Source organism: Calidris pugnax, unplaced genomic scaffold (assembly GCF_001431845.1).
Source record: "Calidris pugnax isolate Ruff unplaced genomic scaffold, ASM143184v1 scaffold69, whole genome shotgun sequence".
Taxonomy (NCBI): Eukaryota; Metazoa; Chordata; class Aves; order Charadriiformes; family Scolopacidae; genus Calidris; species Calidris pugnax.
In genome coordinates, this window is record NW_015090859.1 from 7,549,240 (window position 1) to 7,567,512 (window position 18,273).

The 18,273-nt window shown below is 37.5% G+C and overlaps 1 protein-coding gene across 1 annotated transcript in view; it reads right to left on the reverse strand.

Moving 5' to 3' along the window:
* ITGBL1 (integrin beta like 1) overlaps nt 1–18,273 on the reverse strand; it is a 158,674-nt gene that overhangs the window by 6,738 nt on the left and 133,663 nt on the right. Inside the window, exons 8-9 of the mRNA XM_014944152.1 lie at nt 13,819–13,935; nt 1,207–1,353 (exon numbers count right to left, since the gene is read on the reverse strand). Of these exons, the coding sequence (XP_014799638.1) occupies nt 1,207–1,353; nt 13,819–13,935 (264 nt within the window). The remainder of the gene's footprint in view (nt 1–1,206; nt 1,354–13,818; nt 13,936–18,273) is intronic.

Sequence of the window (18,273 nt, forward strand, 5' to 3'; positions counted from 1 at the left end):
GCAGAGCAACTCCGTTTCTCCAGTAACTCAGCATCCTCTTACATAGACACTAATTTAAAGACAGCCACGTCTTCTGGAAACCGTAGAGAAACGGTGCAACTTTCTCATTTTCTATGACATTGTGAATACAGGGCAGGGAGGGGTGGGAAGAGGGGGGAAGGAGGGAGCAAGGAACATGACAACACCAAAATAAAATGGTGCAGTGGGGGAGAATCCTAATAAGCAACAATACAGAAAAAGGCCAGGCTGGAAACCCCATCTGAATTTCCTTTGCACTGAAATAAAAGTTACCAAAAGGACAACTGGAAATCTGCCTGATGGTAGAAGGTTCCTAACTGTTTTTTCCAGCTAGCAGGTTTCTTACCTGTCTGTCCAAGGGATATATGAACAGATGAAATGACATGTCCACTTTGGTGTGAGTGCATTCTAGCCTCAAGCCAATCCCACCCCCTGTTTTTTGTCTATTCTCTTCAGACATATTATATAAAAAAATAGGCAGTTTGCACTATGGGGGAGCTAAAAAGCCCTCTTTCCAGTAATGCAGTTTCCTAGCCTGAAAGACTGCAAGGTAAGAACCTCAAAGAACAATTTCAGATAATTAACAAGATTTTCTAAATTTTACTCCTCTCTCTGGCAATTTTTTACAGCTGGACTGAAGTTGACGCAGTCTCCTGAATAAAAATTAGCAAATTAAAGAGTTTGTAGGATTCTGTCGTGGAGGCTGCAGATGTCTACTTTCCTTCGCTGCTGTGCTGGGGAGGGGGGTGATTAAGTATAGCACATGTTGCTGTTAAACACTCCCCTCCACTTACTGTTGCTTGAGATATTATGTTTGCCATCTCCCCCACTATAGTGTTACTGCAGTCAGTGCCCCTGTCCCTCAAACTGGATGGAGCACTAACAGCTTCAAATGTGCAGCTGCTCAATGCAGAGCATCAGATAAACACATACAGGAAATTATATGCTATTAACAAATTGCACAGGAGAGCAAACAACGCTGCTTAACATGTACGGCTGTGGTGGGTGTTGACAAAATGGATATAAGTGCATTACAGAGCCAAATATAACATCCCTTTAATAATAGGTGCCTTGGTAAAAAAGGGTTACTAAACAACAACCCACTGCCGTGCCCATTAGTCTTCCAGAAGATGACTGTTTTCCTCTGGTGGAGCCCTGACATAGAGTAGCTCAGCTGCCAGTTCTTACCCTTCCCAGAACATAGGATGCCATCCGCTGACTCGCAGAGACTTCTGCTCTCCTCCTCTGTCATGTTGCAGTTCCTTGAATGCTGGCACAGCTTTCCAAACCACCCATCCTGGCAAATGCATCGGCCGCACGAGCAGATACCGTGGCCTGTAACGACACCAAGGTTGGCTATGAGCAAAACAAGCAAAAAGTGGTTGACTGTGGTCACAACTGAGGTCATCTGCAGACCTCTGCAGCGTGAAATGCATGCTACAGGGTAGACAGACAGATGGATGGACAGCACAGCAGGGTCGCCTTTTTGAGTTCTCATTCTTGTGTTAAAAAGGGTGCCATAGTGATTTACAGAAAAGCATAAGCTTGTCTCCCCTTATCCAAAAAGCTCCATATCAGCTCAACTTTACCTGACGTTCCCTAATCCACAATCTGCTGAGGACAGACACAATCTCTTTACTCCTATGTCTTTAATCCTGCAGCCCGGTGCTAAAGTCTCACCTGCGTATCCCATACTATCACCTGAAGAAGCAGACCCCAGCAGAGGGCTGAGAGAAGCACAGCACACAGCAGAACAAGGCAACGGAGATAAAAGATGCAATCTCCTCCAGCAGCCCATTACTGCTGGTTATCTGCTGCAGTGCATGGAGCAGCTGATGTGCAAAGCCTGGACTACTCTGCAATTACTGCAGATTAACTCATACAGTACAGAATGAAGATAATTCCCCCAGGGTCTCATGCAGTTGCTAAAATTGGTTGTACGTAAACCCAGCTGGCAACCTACAAAGAGTTCCTCTCACCACCCTAACAACATCCTGCTTCTCTTCTGCCTCTCTTCTCCAGACATAGCTATCCCAGCTCAGCAGTTTAAAAAGTTTGGCATTTTCACCTCTGATACTGTAGCGAAATACTCAGGGAGGAGGAGGAAAGAGGAAGAGGCCAAAGGTAGGACTTCGAAGAAGAATGGGCAAACTTCCATGGAAGCTTCTCTCCACAGGGACACACAGATTTCAATTCCCATATCAAGACAAGAAGCCTGAATGAGAGGGAAGATGGAGAGGCAGAAGAATACAGTAGCAAGGACATAGCTATCGAAAGATGATGAAAAAACAAGGGGGGAATAAAAGGACAGAATCACAGAATGATATGGGGTTGGAAGGGACCTCTGGAGATCATCTATTCCAACCCCCTTGCCAAAGCAGGTCCAGCTAGAGCAGGTTGCACAGGAACATGTCCAGGCAGGTTTTGAATGTCTCCAGAGAAGGAGACTCCACCACCTCTCTGGGCAGCCTGCTCCAGTGCTCTGCCACTCTCAAAGTAAAGAAGTTCCTCCTCATGTTCAGTTGGAACTTATGTTTAAGTTTGTGCCCATTACCCCATATTTATTCCTAGTTGACACCAGCTTGGGCCACTGCAGCTCTTTGGATGCCTCATCCATCAGGGTGGTGAGTATGCAAGTGCTTAGACCAATGCTTGTTAACTCCTATCTATCTTCCATGGGTGCTAGCCTGGGAGTAACTGCTTTACATTGTTTAGTTGTGTATATCCTCATCGTAGAGGCTCTTTGCTTTTGCCTGAAGATATCCAAACAAGCTGACTGAAAGGAAGAGCCAAAACATTATAAGCAACTTATTTCAGTTGAATGTGATATTCAAATTACATTCAAAGTGGCCCAGTTTCATTCCATTGAATCCTAACCTCTCAAAATTATGAGTAAGACCAGCAATAAAAAGGTGCTGCTCTTGCTCATAGGTCCTTTTAGATATGAATATAATTCCCTTCATAGCAGAGTATAAAATTCAAGAATAAAGCAATCATAGAGCAAAGGGGAAAAGAAAAAATTCTAATTGAAGACTTCCAGCCAAACCAAATTGGCTAACTTGATAAAATACTGATTTAACTATTCAGATTAAGCACATTTACTGGAAAGTATTGGTCTATCATCAACTCAGATTCAACATGAAACAATTAAAATCATAAACAAATTGCATATTGCAATGGCTCTGAGATTACAGATCTTCATTCATAAAAATCTGTGTTAACGAACATTTAAATATTTAACAGAACTTTTCAAATATTAATCTCCAATCAAGAAGAAAGACTATGATGGAGAAGAGGCAAAGGAGAGAAAAAGATAATGTTAAAAATAGTGTCACTTTGTTTGGAATTATCAATAAATCAAATTACCGTAAGATTTAAATGTGAAATATGAATGCAGCAACAAAGCAAGCTGTGACAGATTACTAGTAGAGGCCCATCATAACACAAATCAAACAAAATCACACCAAACACCAGGATGAATTATTTCTTACCATGCCTGGAAATAAAACTGTGTGGTTGTGTGAACTTCAGTTTAGGACTACTCATGCAACTGTTGTCAGAGTTCCCCAAAAAACTGTATGATAATTTTCCAGTATAAAAGGCACCACTACATGGGAACATCAGCAAGATGAAAAAGGTGAAGAAATCATTGCAGAGAAAGCTGGTTCTTATTTATAGACTGATTATAACCAGATGATGTTCACAAAGGGCAAACTGAGACCATCTCCAAACAAAATTTGGCACCTCAGAAGAACAAGTTTCTCAAACTAATATAATCCAGTAAATATATAATAAAGTCAATATTAACCAGAAATGGGGAAAACAAATCTTTAGCTATAAAAATATGAATTTAACTGTCCTGTATGAAGAATTTAACTGATAGCCTAACAATATTTTTCCACAGTAAGAGAGAAGTCCACCCAAGTCTAATGGTAGAGATCCTACGAGTTAGTAATTAGAAGGTTGTATAGTCAAAGAAAGAAGGGTAAAATAGATAGCAACTAGTATAAATGAGAAATTTTGTTGTGAATAAAACAGAAATAATAGGGGGGGAAAAAAACCCACACAAATCACACAACCCAAAAATCTGTAGCTTGATGAAAAATAGGAAGTTTTAAAAGTATTGGGAATATGAAAAGTCTTAGTATAATGCAGTATCCCTGATTTAGAACAATTCAGGAAATGAAACGAATATTTCTCTCTGTATTTAAATAGAAACAGGATTTTCTTGTTTTTATTACAGGGCTATGATGAAGAACTTTCTATTGTATTATTAACATAAGAGAATATTAAACAACATCTATCTGGGAGAAATATTTCTAAGTGAGCAGACTTCATTAACCTGCCTAAATACGCTAAAAGAGTTGGTAAAAACATTACCAGATTGCTGATTTTTATTTTTGTTTAATACTAGAACTGGAACAGTTGTGACAAATGCAGTTTGAGAAGCCTTATATAATGTGAAGCGAAATACTGATTGTGTATTATATTTCCATAATAGGCTACTTCCAATTACCCAAGTCTAAAAAAGGTGGACTCTTGCTCCAGTTTGAGGAACACAACAGGCAGGCAGCTCAGTAAAAACTTCAAGTGAAACACTGCAGTGAAAAGGGCTAATGCCATCCTCGTATGCATGTAACAGGAGAGAAGTGAGTAGGAACACAAATGAGTAGGAACATTTAGAGCGTTGATGAGATGGACATTAAAGCTCTGCAACTCACTGTGATATCCATGCTTGAACAGATTTTGAAAGACTTGGAAGAGCCCCAAAAAGTTCCAAAGAAAGAATTCTGCCAAAGGGCAGAGAAAATGGCTTGTTGAAAGAACTTCAAAGATCTGTATCTGCTTAGCCTATTGGAAGGAAAAAAAAAAAAAAAACCACGACCAAAAAACCTGCGTTTTCAACAGGATTTGATCTACCTTCTTTGAAGATACTAGAATGGGGATTCTCAAATAACCAGAGAAAGACAAAGTAAGAACCAAAGAGAAAAGCTGATACTGACAAACTCATTTGAGAAACAAAACAGCATTTCAAACAAAAGTTATGACTATTGGAACAAACTTTCTAGTGATGTTGGCATGGGCAGTGCATGTCTTAGACTCTCCAGAGTGTGGCTGGATGCCTGTCTCAGAGACAGGATTTAACTGCACATAGTACACAGACTTCAACATAGGGGAAGCTTGGGTATAGTGTAATGGCTATTTATAGCCTATTTATGTACAAGGTTTAACATAGAAGCCCCTTTGAGTTTTTGCGAATTATTGTCTATTAATCAACTTGAACATTGATATATTATCAATTCCTTTACTGCTCATTGCAATGGAAAGATTAAATTAAAAATCTTTTTACAAACCTAAATCACATTCTGTGCTATCTGAAAAAGCTGAACAAAACACATTCTCTGTACATCTGTACAAACCTGCACAAAAGTCTGGGTGACCAGGACAGAAATCTGTAGTGTATTTCAAAGAAAAATTAGGAAAGTAAAAGTAGCTAAGCAAAACTAAATTAATTCAATACAGAGTGTACCATGCACATTAATACCTGTACTGGCTACATCAGTCACTCTTGTATCTAATTCAATACCTGCTGATCCTTTTGAATTTATCTGTTGCCACCCCTGGATGTGCCTCAGAGTCAGGGTGAAGCAGTTAAGTGCAAGTACACAGGCATTTAATGATTAATTCTCTACTTATTGTTTTCAAAATAAAACTCTAAATCACACTAGCTTTATGCCAAGTAGACTGAGAATTCTCCATTACCTAATACAGTCATTTTGACTTTTTTTGCCACTAATTTTACCCAGTAAGCGTGTGTCTGAACTTTTTCGCCCCAGGAGAATCAATGGCATTTTTCAATGACAAATACCATAATCAAAATTCTCTATTAATAGTATAAAAATGGCTAGTGAATTCTGTAACAATTATACGTTTCAGATCCCTCAGTCAAAGGAACAGGGCTCCTGCTCTGAAAGCTTGTCAATAAAATAGATGAAAAAACCTACTGGGTAGGAAATAAACTATTATTTTAACATAACCAGAATCACAGAGAAATTACAGGTGTGATTCAGATATCTAGTGCCATTTGTCATATCCTAAAACATCAAGGACTCATGAGGCATCCCTGTGTCCTTGTGGAGCCAAGATAGGTTCAGGCAAGGGTAGCCTTGGGCATCAGAAATCATACAAGGTGCCTAAGACTTTGAAATGATGTCCCATGTAGTCTGAGAAGCCATGGTAGGATCAGGAGTTGAATATAATCTTTCTAAAATTTCAGACCAGTCAGTGCAAAAAGCTGTCTTCAGCTGGGAGATAGGTTGGTATTATTCTTCTCATCTAATTTGCATTTTAGGTATATTAGAGAGCTCCATAAATGTCCTAGATATTTCTGTTTCTGTGAAGCAACATTAGTGCAAGAAATGAGACAAATGTCTGAGAGCAACTGCACCATAGTATTAATACTTAGCTTTGCTTAATGAAGCATATTATTAATCATGACTTGCTCATTTTTATCGTCTTATTGGTTCTCATAAGAACATGCTATCTGAAAGTATCACGCTTCTGCTTCAATGAACAGATGACAAAAATGAATGTCATTCATGATTTCTGTGGTACGGACCTAGAACTTTCATAGAAAAGAATCCAGTTTCTGTTATATATCTTTATCATATAATAATGCCTAGTTATATTCAAAAAAAAAAAAAAAAAAGAAGAAAGAAAGAAAGGCAGCACTTCCTCTGAATCAAATGACTTTGCCTGGCTGGATAGAAATGAAAATTTTATATTCAAAGGACCACGGCAATTAGGGGCAAGTTATACCAGACTTTTGAGAGGGAGCAGTTCCACTGTACATCCTGGTGACGACTGTGCGATCCTAGAATCCTTGACTAATTTTAAGAATGTGATGTGAAAGCTTCTGTCTCTGTTGCAAAAGCTGGGAATTGTGGCTTTAAGTATATATACACCTTATAAACCACAGCTTTTCCCTTGTTCTCTGCCAATACATAGAGACTTATACTGGAAAACTTAAGACTGGTGTGAATGACATATGAAAGGAAATGTGTAGGTAAGCACCAGAGGAAACACGAGAATGAGCTTAAAATCATGACCTGGGTTGTTGGTTATCAATACATGTGCAGCAGTAAAACTGATTAATGTATTATTTTGCCAAAACCAGAATGTCTGCAGTCTCATAAAACAATAGTGTGATGACTTTCATGATGACTTGTCAGAAGAAGACTGTGCGTCCAACAACAAAGGATCTCAACCCAGACACAGCACATAACTTGTGTCATTCCTTTCCTCGTGAGCCCAACAAGAACAACATTGTCCTAAGAATGTCAAAAATGAGGAAGCACAGATAACAGGCACCACACTTGCCTTAAAATTAGAGATGAAAGTAGGCAAAATCATGAGTCAAACGGATCATCCTAACCGTTGAGTCCTAAACAGTATAAAAGATGTGGATAAAATCCAGTTTGGGGTTGTCAATCAAGACGAAACAAAAAGAATGTGTCCGAGTGGTGAAAATTAATTTACTTCGGGATTTTATAAAAAAAATCAACTTCCCCTCCCATAAATTCTCACGTAGAGTTTTTCTGTTTCCTAAAGTTAGAGGTAAAGGCAAACCTGAGTAAGCAGGCAAATATTAATTACCTTAGCATTTCCTCCAAAATTAAAATAGCTCCTCCAGCTTTTACAAGACTCTATATTACAACTAGAATCTTGAACTAATGAGAACTAATGCTTTTTACTAAAAGGCATTCGTATAAATAAACAAAAAAATAGCTGCATTTAGTCTTTGATGTGACAGGATGTGACATGCCATTACACAACTGGATTCCCCACAGTGTTAGCATTATATTTTGATGTGCCGTGGCCAAAACAGTTAAAAAGTTATCAAAGTGAATTTGCTCACTTGAAAATAAACAAATTAGACTTTTCAAAGTATTCTATTGTCACCAGCCAAAGAACTTGTTCACTGGGGTAACCAGAGGCTTTGTTGTTTCTTAGTGTTGAGGACAGTGCAAACATTCATGACTGCATATTAGAAGGTTTTATCAAAGCCAATTACATAATTGGTGGCCCACAATATGAAGCACGATCTCAAATACTGACATAAACCAAAATGTGAGCATCCTTAGAAATACGGGAGGGCGTTGCTATGGGCTACTTGTTATGAAGCCCTAGTGAAGAATTTTTGTGGAGATTCAACCACTTTTTTTACTATTTTGTTGGGTTTGTTTACTTTGTAGGGTTTTTAAGCAGCATAATCTTGCACCAACCAGAAGCATGCAGAGGACCCAAAAGGGGTTCTGTTTTATTTCTTCAATGGTTGCTACTTTGCTGTGACAAGAACTCAGAGCTTGGTCAATAATGGTCCAGAGAAGAAATCAAAATTAATGGGGTTAAGAGCATTAAGATCAATTTGAAATGGATTCAGTAACTGATGTCCTGAGTTCTTGTTGTCTGCCTGCTCTCAGCACTGAAAGAGAGCAGAACGTTATAACATAAAGTCAACCCAGTGAGGTAGAGAAGTCAATGACGACATCAACTGACAAACATGACTGGCCACAGCAGGGGAACAAACAACACTTGAAAGCTCAGGACACATCTGCAGCTAGCAGCACAGCCATAAACTCAGAGGAGAAAGAGAAGTATCTCTCACCAGGATACAAGATAAGTAAATATCAAGCCCGGTGTATATCAGTGACATAGCTGTGCAAAGAAAGAACTTTGGCTGTCAAACCTGTGATTCTCTGGTCATGTGTGTGCACCAAAATAACTGAACTTGCACATGAAAGAATCAAAGAACCAAGTAAAGCTAAAAACCCCATGATGTTAAATATTACTGTGGATCAACACTGTAATACACCCTGGGCAAATCTTATATAAAAAAGGGTGCATGAAGCATCTCCTTCAACCAGAGCATATTATGTTTATGTACAGAGGCACAGACAAGGAAGGGGAAGACAAAGGAAGGATCAGGCAAGCAGGTTGAGGGAGGTGATTCTGTGCCTCTATTCTGCTCTCATGAGACCCAACCTAGAGTAAAGCATCCAGTTCTGGGGTCTCCAGTACAAGAAAGACATAGGCCTATTAGATTGGTCCCAGAGAGGGGCCACAAAAATATTCAGAGGACTGGAATATTCAGAGGACCTTCACAGGATAGGTGATCCTGTGAAGAAAGGCTGAAGGAATTGGAGTTGTTCAGCCTGGAGAAGACTAGGCTCCAGGGAGGCCCTATTGCTATCTTTCAATACTTAAAGGGGGCTTGTAAGAGAATGGTTTTAAACTGAAAGAGAGTAGGTTTATATCGGACATTAGGGAGAAATTGTTTACTCTGACAGTGTTGAGACACTGGAACAGGCTGCTCGGAGAAGCTGTGGAGGCCTCGCCATTGGAAGTGTTCAAGGTCCATTTGGATGGGACTTTGAGCAACCTGGTCTAGTAAAAGGTGTCCCTGCCCATAGCAAGGGATTTGAACTAAATCCATTTCTAGTAGTAGAGTGCTGTGGAATCTATGCCGTGTCCTCCTGCAACCTCTGTCTTTGTGGAGACGTAATGTCTCTATTCCTGGTACTGCAATGAAGGACAGCTGAATTTTTCAGTGAATGACTCACTACAGTCATGCAGAAACACAGTAATAGGGTCTCATTCAGTTGTACCCTAATTTATCATATCTTTCACCTCATGTCTTTCTACCATTGCATGGACAGCTGGCCTGGAAAGCAAGCTATTAATCAATCTCTGCTGGCCAGAGGAGGCCAGTAACAATTCTTATTCAAATCATTTATGTTGTCATTCATATTCCTTATTTCAGCTCACATTTAATCTGAACACACTGGTATTCCTTCCTTGTGCTTTACAGGCACTCAGTGCTCACTGTCAGACCCTGCACATTCACAGAGTCCAGCTTGCAATTCTCTGATGCCAGAGTTACTGGTAAGGGCTTATGTCCCAACAGCGATTGCTGAAGTAGCAACAGTGCTAGAAAAATATTAATGAAAAGAGGAGAAGGAAAGAGGAAGGAATAAGCAGTTCAGCAAGAGGTGCCAAGAGATTCAGGCTGAGATGGAAGCATGGACAAACCCAAAAGGAAGAGAGATGTGTTTGCGACTAGCACAAAATTAATGAGAGAAGTTCTGTGAACAGACAAGTTGTGAAAGGGTGAAAAAAAATAAGGGTAAAATTGGTAGAATCTCCTAGAGAGGGAAATGTGAGAAATACTGTATATCATAGGAAATATTCAAAGGATAGAAAGTGATAGCCAAGCAAAATATCTGACAATTACTAAAGAGTAGAGCTGAAGCTGTCGGTAACATCAGAGGTTACTGGGGATCTGAAAAGGATAACTCTGACAGAAATTCCTACATTTGGTCAGAAACTGTAGGAAGACACATTTCAATGAAAGTGTTGATGGAAGCCACAGTGAAAAGATGAAGTCACAGAAAATGCAGGGGGAGAAAATGGCTCATCTTTTGAGTTGGAAGGTGAGGAATGATGATGAGGGGAATTTAGTTGCTAAATGGTGAGTGAACAGAAAACTGCAATTGATAGGGACTTTTGGAAGTTAAACATTCCTGTACTTAGTATTTATATCTAAATAGGTGCTGCCTTAAGTTATTGGGAGGAGGGGTAACTTCTTATGGCAGGTGGATCAGAAGACGAGATGGACACTGGAAGGAAAGAGAGGGAGAGAGAGGGTAGAGAGGGTAAATGTGGGAAGAAGCCACTCCAGAGCTCCAGCAGCCAGTAGAAGCAAAAGCTGTGTGTGGAAGAGAACTGAGAAATTAGCAAGACATCTATGTTTGTTAATTTGAATCTCAGAGCACTTTACAAGGAAGAACCAGACAAGTGGAAAGAAACACCTGTGTGGCATGAGAACAGAAAGAGAGGAAGGGGAAACTAATTCATGGCTGTAAAAGAACAAGAGCAGATGGAATTAGCAATAATAATAATATAGGAAGGTACTTCAAGGAGTAAATTACAACCAAATCTAGAGTAATCTAAAAATATCTCAAATTATATTTAGAAATATAATAAAACAAATAAGAATTAAAATATCAAGAATATGAAAAAAACCCCTGCCAATTATTAACCACTGGATTCCCAACAGATTTACTACAGAAATACAACAATTTTTAGAGAACAGTATTAGTGGTGGCAGAAGTTCTAATTGGGAAGACTAAAACTCTAGAGACCGGCTTCACCTCATCAAGTTTAGACAGCTGTGAGTGAGCAAGGATGCTCCAGATTCCCTTGAGGCATTTCAGAGGTCAGCTCAGATCCTGGCGGATTTAATCATCACCTTATGTTGGGCTTCCTCCTCTCACTTTACTTACAAGAAAGCCCTGGACAACAGGATTCGTGATTTGGCACATGCTATTACTTTAGGGAAAGGATTAGGAATAAACTCAGCTCAGATTTACTACAGAAATACAACAATTTTTAGAGAACAGTATTAGTGGTGGCAGAAGTTCTAATTGGGAAGACTAAAACTCTAGAGACCGGCTTCACCTCATCAAGTTTAGACAGCTGTGAGTGAGCAAGGATGCTCCAGATTCCCTTGAGGCATTTCAGAGGTCAGCTCAGATCCTGGCGGATTTAATCATCACCTTATGTTGGGCTTCCTCCTCTCACTTTACTTACAAGAAAGCCCTGGACAACAGGATTCGTGATTTGGCACATGCTATTACTTTAGGGAAAGGATTAGGAATAAACTCAGCTCCCTGGAACATCAAAAAATCACGGGGTGGGCCTTCTGAAGTCCTGTCAACAGATGCTGTGCAGTGTAATTTCAAATTCATTTGAATTGCATTTTCTCATATAATTCACTTCATCTGCAGTGAACCATTAATAACTAAACTATTGGTTTGCAAGAAGGTGAAGCTGAGCTTGCTTGAGAGTGCAACTGATTCATACTCTCTGGAACAGCAAAAAATCACAGGGTGGGCCTTCTGAAGTCCTGTCAACAGATGCTATGCAGTGTAATTTCAAATTCATTTGAATTGCATTTTCTCATATAATTCACTTCATCTGCAGTGAACCATTAATAACTAAACTATTGGTTTGCAAGAAGGTGGAGAAGTTGAGCTTGCTTGAGAGTGCAACTGATTCATAAGTTCATGAGCTGTGACCTAGAGTGTCTCCTGCACAGTAAAAACTTGTACACTTGCTGAAGTGTTGAGGTGATTATTCATTTAAATGTGAGGTGCCCTAGCAAAAAAAAAAATATTAAAATTATGACTGCTTTCCTTTCTATTTTTTGTTTTCAAAATTTAGAAAATAAACTTGAAGTATATGGCTTTAAAATAATTAACCAATTTCTGCTATTGTCTTTGGACAAAGCTATTAAGGCTAAAGGGGAGAGTTTATTCAGGTAATAGTGTGACCTAGAGTGTCTCCTGCACAGTAAAAACTTGTACACTTGCTGAAGTGTTGAGGTGATTATTCATTTAAGTGTGAGGTGCCCTAGCAAAAAAAAAAAATTAAAATTATGACTATATCTTTCCTAGTAAGAAAGAATCTATTTCTTTGTCTATAATTTCCAAAATGTATAATATAATTAGCAGTATTAACAGTAAAGAATTATCATGAAAGAGTACAAAATATGAGTGACACAAATGGGAGAGATGTTTTTAACCATGAAAGATGATGAATTTTGGTACCCAACTACTTAATTTATAGCAAATATCAACTAGATTTTCAGTGCTTTTATCTGCTTTCATGTCCTTTAAAAAAATTAAATTTCAATTTATTGTTTATCTATACAGTCGTATTTTTTAATTAAACTGAATGTGTTAAACTATTATTATGGCTGGTCAGACATTTGAATTATGATTTTCCATATATGCCTACCTTCTGCATGGCAGATAGCTTGAAGAAATATTTCCTGTAGTCAGATTTTTCTATGTACACAAAGATTATTAAGCAGTACATTTTTTGCTTACCCAGAATTAATGAACATAATAAAATGTGTCATTGTTCATACCAACTACTTTGTTAATATTAAGAATCAAGGAGTAGCTTTACAAATAAAGCAAGTAAAATCTAAAAATTAGAGCATTTAGGACAAATACTACTCACCTGTTTTTAAAATATCATATAGTATGTATGCATTTACATATCTAAAACTAACTTGAAATATTACTTAACATCAACATACTTTCCTGAAAAATCAACAAGTGAGGTTCTTGTCAACATTAAAATGAACTATCTGCATGTACAATTACTATAATATATCTCAAGCATTTTGGAGTCTTTCATAATATATTTTTATTACATTTTTAGAAAACAGATATATCACTGTCAGTGAATATGAAATACTTGGAAGTGCTGCTGGTCATTATTAACTTTAGATAAAATAAACATTCTCAGTAAAACATCAAGTGTACTAAACACAAACCTAATTTTTTAGGTTTTCCTTAAAGTGTCTGTATTCCTCTTTAATGAACACTGATGGAATATGGGATATGCTAAAGCACTACTTTGCTTTTAGCGTTTCTGAAGTTTTATTCTTTAATGAACACTGATGGAATGTGGGATATGCTACAGCACTCATATTTATTCCTGTTAATTGTGTCTAACCTACTTTGCTTTTAGCGTTTCTGAAGTTTTAATAAATATTCACTAACTTATTCAATATTTATATAGCTTGTTTCTTACAAAAATCAATAATTTATTATAATTAATCAATAATGTTGATAGTCTATAGTGAAAGTATGTAATAAAACCAGGGAGAAATAGAAAGTTTTAAATTGTCAGGATTTATATTAATTATATTAAGTGAAAGCATACCCCCACAGACATTGCCATCTGCATTTTCACACTGTCGGTCGTCACATTCACAGTTTTTGCCGTAAACTCTGTTATCTCCTGGAGGAAAACAAGTGCATTGGCCACATTCACATCTCCCTGTAAAAATAAACAATTGTTTTCACGTCATGATTTCGGTAAAGTAAAATAAGGGAAATAAAACCCCAATTTTATTCTACACTCTACTCGCCAAAGACAAACTACAAGTCACTCTGTATTAATTAAAGTATGCACATAAACATTATTGAAAAAACTACACAGAACTATCCCTGCTCCCTGGCAACCAGAAGCAAAGCATATCACCATTATGTCTTGCTGGAAACAGCAACAAGAAGTAATCATTAGCATTATATGTTTTTCACACCTCAACTTTGCATAACAGAGAAGTGGCACATGTTGAACTGCATAATTAACCTCTCCGATATAAAATATTTAGCACGTACCTCTAGAAACTCCAAAATGAATGTGATTAAAATCAAATACTCTATGCACAGAGCTATCTAAGATAGATACTCTCTATTCATGTAGAAACATAACTCTTCAAATATTCTGTCAGGCATTTGGAAAGCAAAAATCCCTATAATTTTTCTTGTCTAGACCTGAGGAAATAGAAGTTGAAAGCACAGCCTCTGTCGGAGTCTTCCTTTCCATCAACCTGTTCACAAAACTCCCCAGAGCTTAAAGGGGGATACATTGTACATATGAGACCGGCTTAGTTCAGAGCAAATTTGCTTTTCTTATTTCCTATATTTCCTATACCTATTATTTCCGTTGTATTTCTTAAATTGTTTTAATGAAATGATACTGCAGAAATGCTGTAAAAATGACACTAACTGGATCAAAGTAATAAATTTGATGGGCTTGGGAAAAGATATTGCATGTCCACAGACATGGATCAGGATGCAGAAAAGCCTGTTCCTCTCCATCTAATTTAATCACAGCAGCAGTGAGACTCAGCCTGGGCCTGGACACTGCTCTACTGACTGCAGAGCCCAAATTTACAGTAGGAGCAACTATAGCTACAAAGCAAAAAAAATCCTCCAAGTGCAGCCTTTTATTATGTAACCAAACCATTCATCATGCACAATATTTCTCTAGCGTTTACTGAAATACTTTACAGAGTGGGAAAGGACTGTTAAGGAGAACCTTAGTGGAACTTTTCTAACTGTAGGTTTTGTGACAATAAAACCTTTTAAACCAACACACTGTCATTGTCATTAATCTATTTATTTTTCAACTTCTATCTTAAATTAGTTGCATTAGGCTTTCAAAATAACGCCCATCTAATTGAGCTGGAGTAGGAGGAATCTTACTACTTATGGAAAAATTCCCAACTCATTTTACAATTGCCATACTCTTCATCTTCCCAACCACCAATGTACATTGCAGTTTCAAGCTGACATTCCATGTGCCCGGATTCAGTTTAAACAGTAATTTTATGATAAACTTAAAGGGCAAGAATCTTAAAAAAGACATGCTGCCCGAGAGAATTAACAGCAAATATTTCATCATACCTTTATAATATACATAGTTTTAAAACTTGGTTGCGTGGACAATTATATGACGATATTGATTCCAGAAAGGAGCTTATTCTAGGAAGTACATCTACCACATCATGAATACAGTTGTATTTGGTAATCATCTCAACATTTAAGATATGATTGTCTACAGAATGATTGATGTTATTTGCCTGCATTCTCTAAGCTAGAATTATTTGCCAAGGACAGTTACATTACCAACTTTGTTCCAAAGTAAATTATTAATACTTAAATAGACAGATACTTTTGATGAGTCCATCTTGTCACTACCTGGGGCTCTCTTTCTATGCATCCACCTTAGCCAACCTGGCTACTTCTACAAAAATGTCATTGGCTACTTTTACAAAAATGTTATATCACTGTCCCGATGTACAGTCACCCATAGGCAGACAGGTACCTGATGACCAGGACCCATCTATAAAACTGAAAAAAGAACCATCTTTAACAGTGGTATCCTGGCCAGCTAATGCTATAAGAAAGAGAATGCCTGAAGGACAATAAAATCAGTTTGAGCAAGTTGCTTTGAAGAGAGAAGTCAGCAGAGATGGAAAATCCTCCAGAGGGACGAGCAAAGGAAGGTCCTGTAATGAGGCTTCTGTATGTTCTGTAATTAAGCATTACCTTCTGTAATGCTTAATTTAATAAGTCAGAATGACCTGAGAGCCCAGTGGCTGGCCGCTTGCACTGGAATGGGAAGAGGTACCTCTCTGTCCCTGCTGCAATTAATATTTATTCATTTAAGTTAATGTGCAACAGTTTCACTAGGAAAAAAAAAAAAAAAAGGAAAAAAAAAAGAAGGGAATATCCCATCCCCAGGCAGAAAGGCCCATTTTTGTCATGCAAGAGATACAAGCTCAGGATGTCTTCTCAAAATCAAGCCCAGAGGGGATTTAGGCCCTACTGTCTCAATCTTCTCATTTTATCTGATTAATAAAACACCAACACATATATTGAAAAAGCCCAAATTCCTCATTTATACCATTGCTTCAAATTTATTTTGTCTGGCTCCCACGTAAGCTCAGGGTATGATTTAATCATCTGACCGAGGACATCAGCAGAACTGAAAGCGTCTTCAAAATGGACAGAAACTTCAGTGAGTAAGTGTGCTGGAAAATTATTTCTCACTATTTCTTTACTTTTAAATATTCAAAGCTACAGTTATAGTAATAGTACACTGCTGCTGAAATTGATACGCAAATTATTAGTTCATTAGTTCTTTTACAAAAGTAGACAAAATCAGCACAAGGAACATAAGAAACGAATATAGTGGTAGCACTAAATAATTGCAATTTTGTACTGGCTTAAAAAGCAAATTTTACCTCCAAAAGTGCTGAGATTTTGGTTAGATTATGTAAAGTAGGCTTGCTTTGTAGAGATAATTTAACAAAATTAAAGCGCTTTTGCTTCTGAACAGCTAACTACATAGGATGTAGCAAACATAAACTTCAAAGGCTCAGTTTATCACCATATAATAAACACAAAAATTAATAGCATTCTGGAGCAATAAATTTCAGGTTACTTCCCTGGGAAAACCAGGATAAGGTATTTGCAGGGTAAGGTTGCTTCAGCCATCCTATGCAGTCAGATGTGTCTGCTACTGAAGTTAACAGAAGCCACACCCTATTCTGTGACTTTCTTCTCTTAGTTATTGTGATAAAATACTTACCATACAAATCCAATCATTCAAAAGTAATTTGAAGCTGACATTATACTGAAAAGGCATCAGCGCTATACTAAACATACTCGTTCTTTGTCTAGAATAATAGGTTTGCCATAGCAACCTGATTATAGAGGGAAAGCTACTGCCAAACACATCCTCAAATTCTCTTTAAATTCCAGGGCATACAGAAACAATTAAACACAGGATGACTGTAACATTCTGCACCTTCTCAAGCGTTTGTGCAAAAGCTACACTTTATGAGTAAAAAGAAACAAGTTCACCTCAGACATTTTATAGCAAGCGGCTTCCTCTCCTCCTCACTAAACCAGGGAGAGTAAATTTCATCGTCTGATGACTTCAGATGGAGGAAGCTTTATGATGGAGGTTGTATTAGCTATTAGCATTGAAAAGCTTAACCTACTTATTACAATGCAAGATTCCAAAAATAGAATAATTATACAAGATATTTATTTGTCTACAGTCTTAATATTACTTCACCAGCTTTCCTCCCATTAATGTCAATAGGAGTATTAACTTATTACCAGTAATTGTTATTACTTGAAGACTGAAAAAAAGACCAGCTTAGGGTGGGTTTTTTTTGTTTTCAAAAGGAATTGAAGTGCCGCATCTCATTAAAACACATAGCTTTGTTAGATAACTGATTAGAATTCCAAAAATCCACGCCTTAAGCATTTTGCTTTTGACTTTATTCGCCATTTACTGTAGCCTTTCTTCATTCCTCTTGTCCAACATTTATAAAAGAGTAACTAAAGTAAACTCTGCCTAGTCTTACATTAAACCTGCTCCTGTGCAAATTGCTGTGACCATTAGCTGCATGCATTCCAACCAATTTCCAGCTGCCTATATAGACTGACTGAAAGTCTCTTTTATACAGGTAATTTTCTTTTTAAAACACTGTGCTAGAACTATATAATTTGCGTAATAAAACATTTTTACTCTGTTATTGCCAAAAATATCAGGAAGAATCAGCAATACTTTTCAATGTAAAAATAAACACTGAACATAATAAGATGTACTTCTCTGTATTTTCCTGTCTATAACTCTACAACATAAACGATTTTTCTGTGCGTGCTGCTGAATTTTTATCTTCTAAATGAAAACAAATAAATGAAGTAATTTGAAATATTTTTTTTTTAAATGTGTAAGGAATACAGTGCCAAATTGCACTGAGACTGTGGTAAAAATAAAGCAGGTTCATCAGTACCTGGGAAAGAGGTG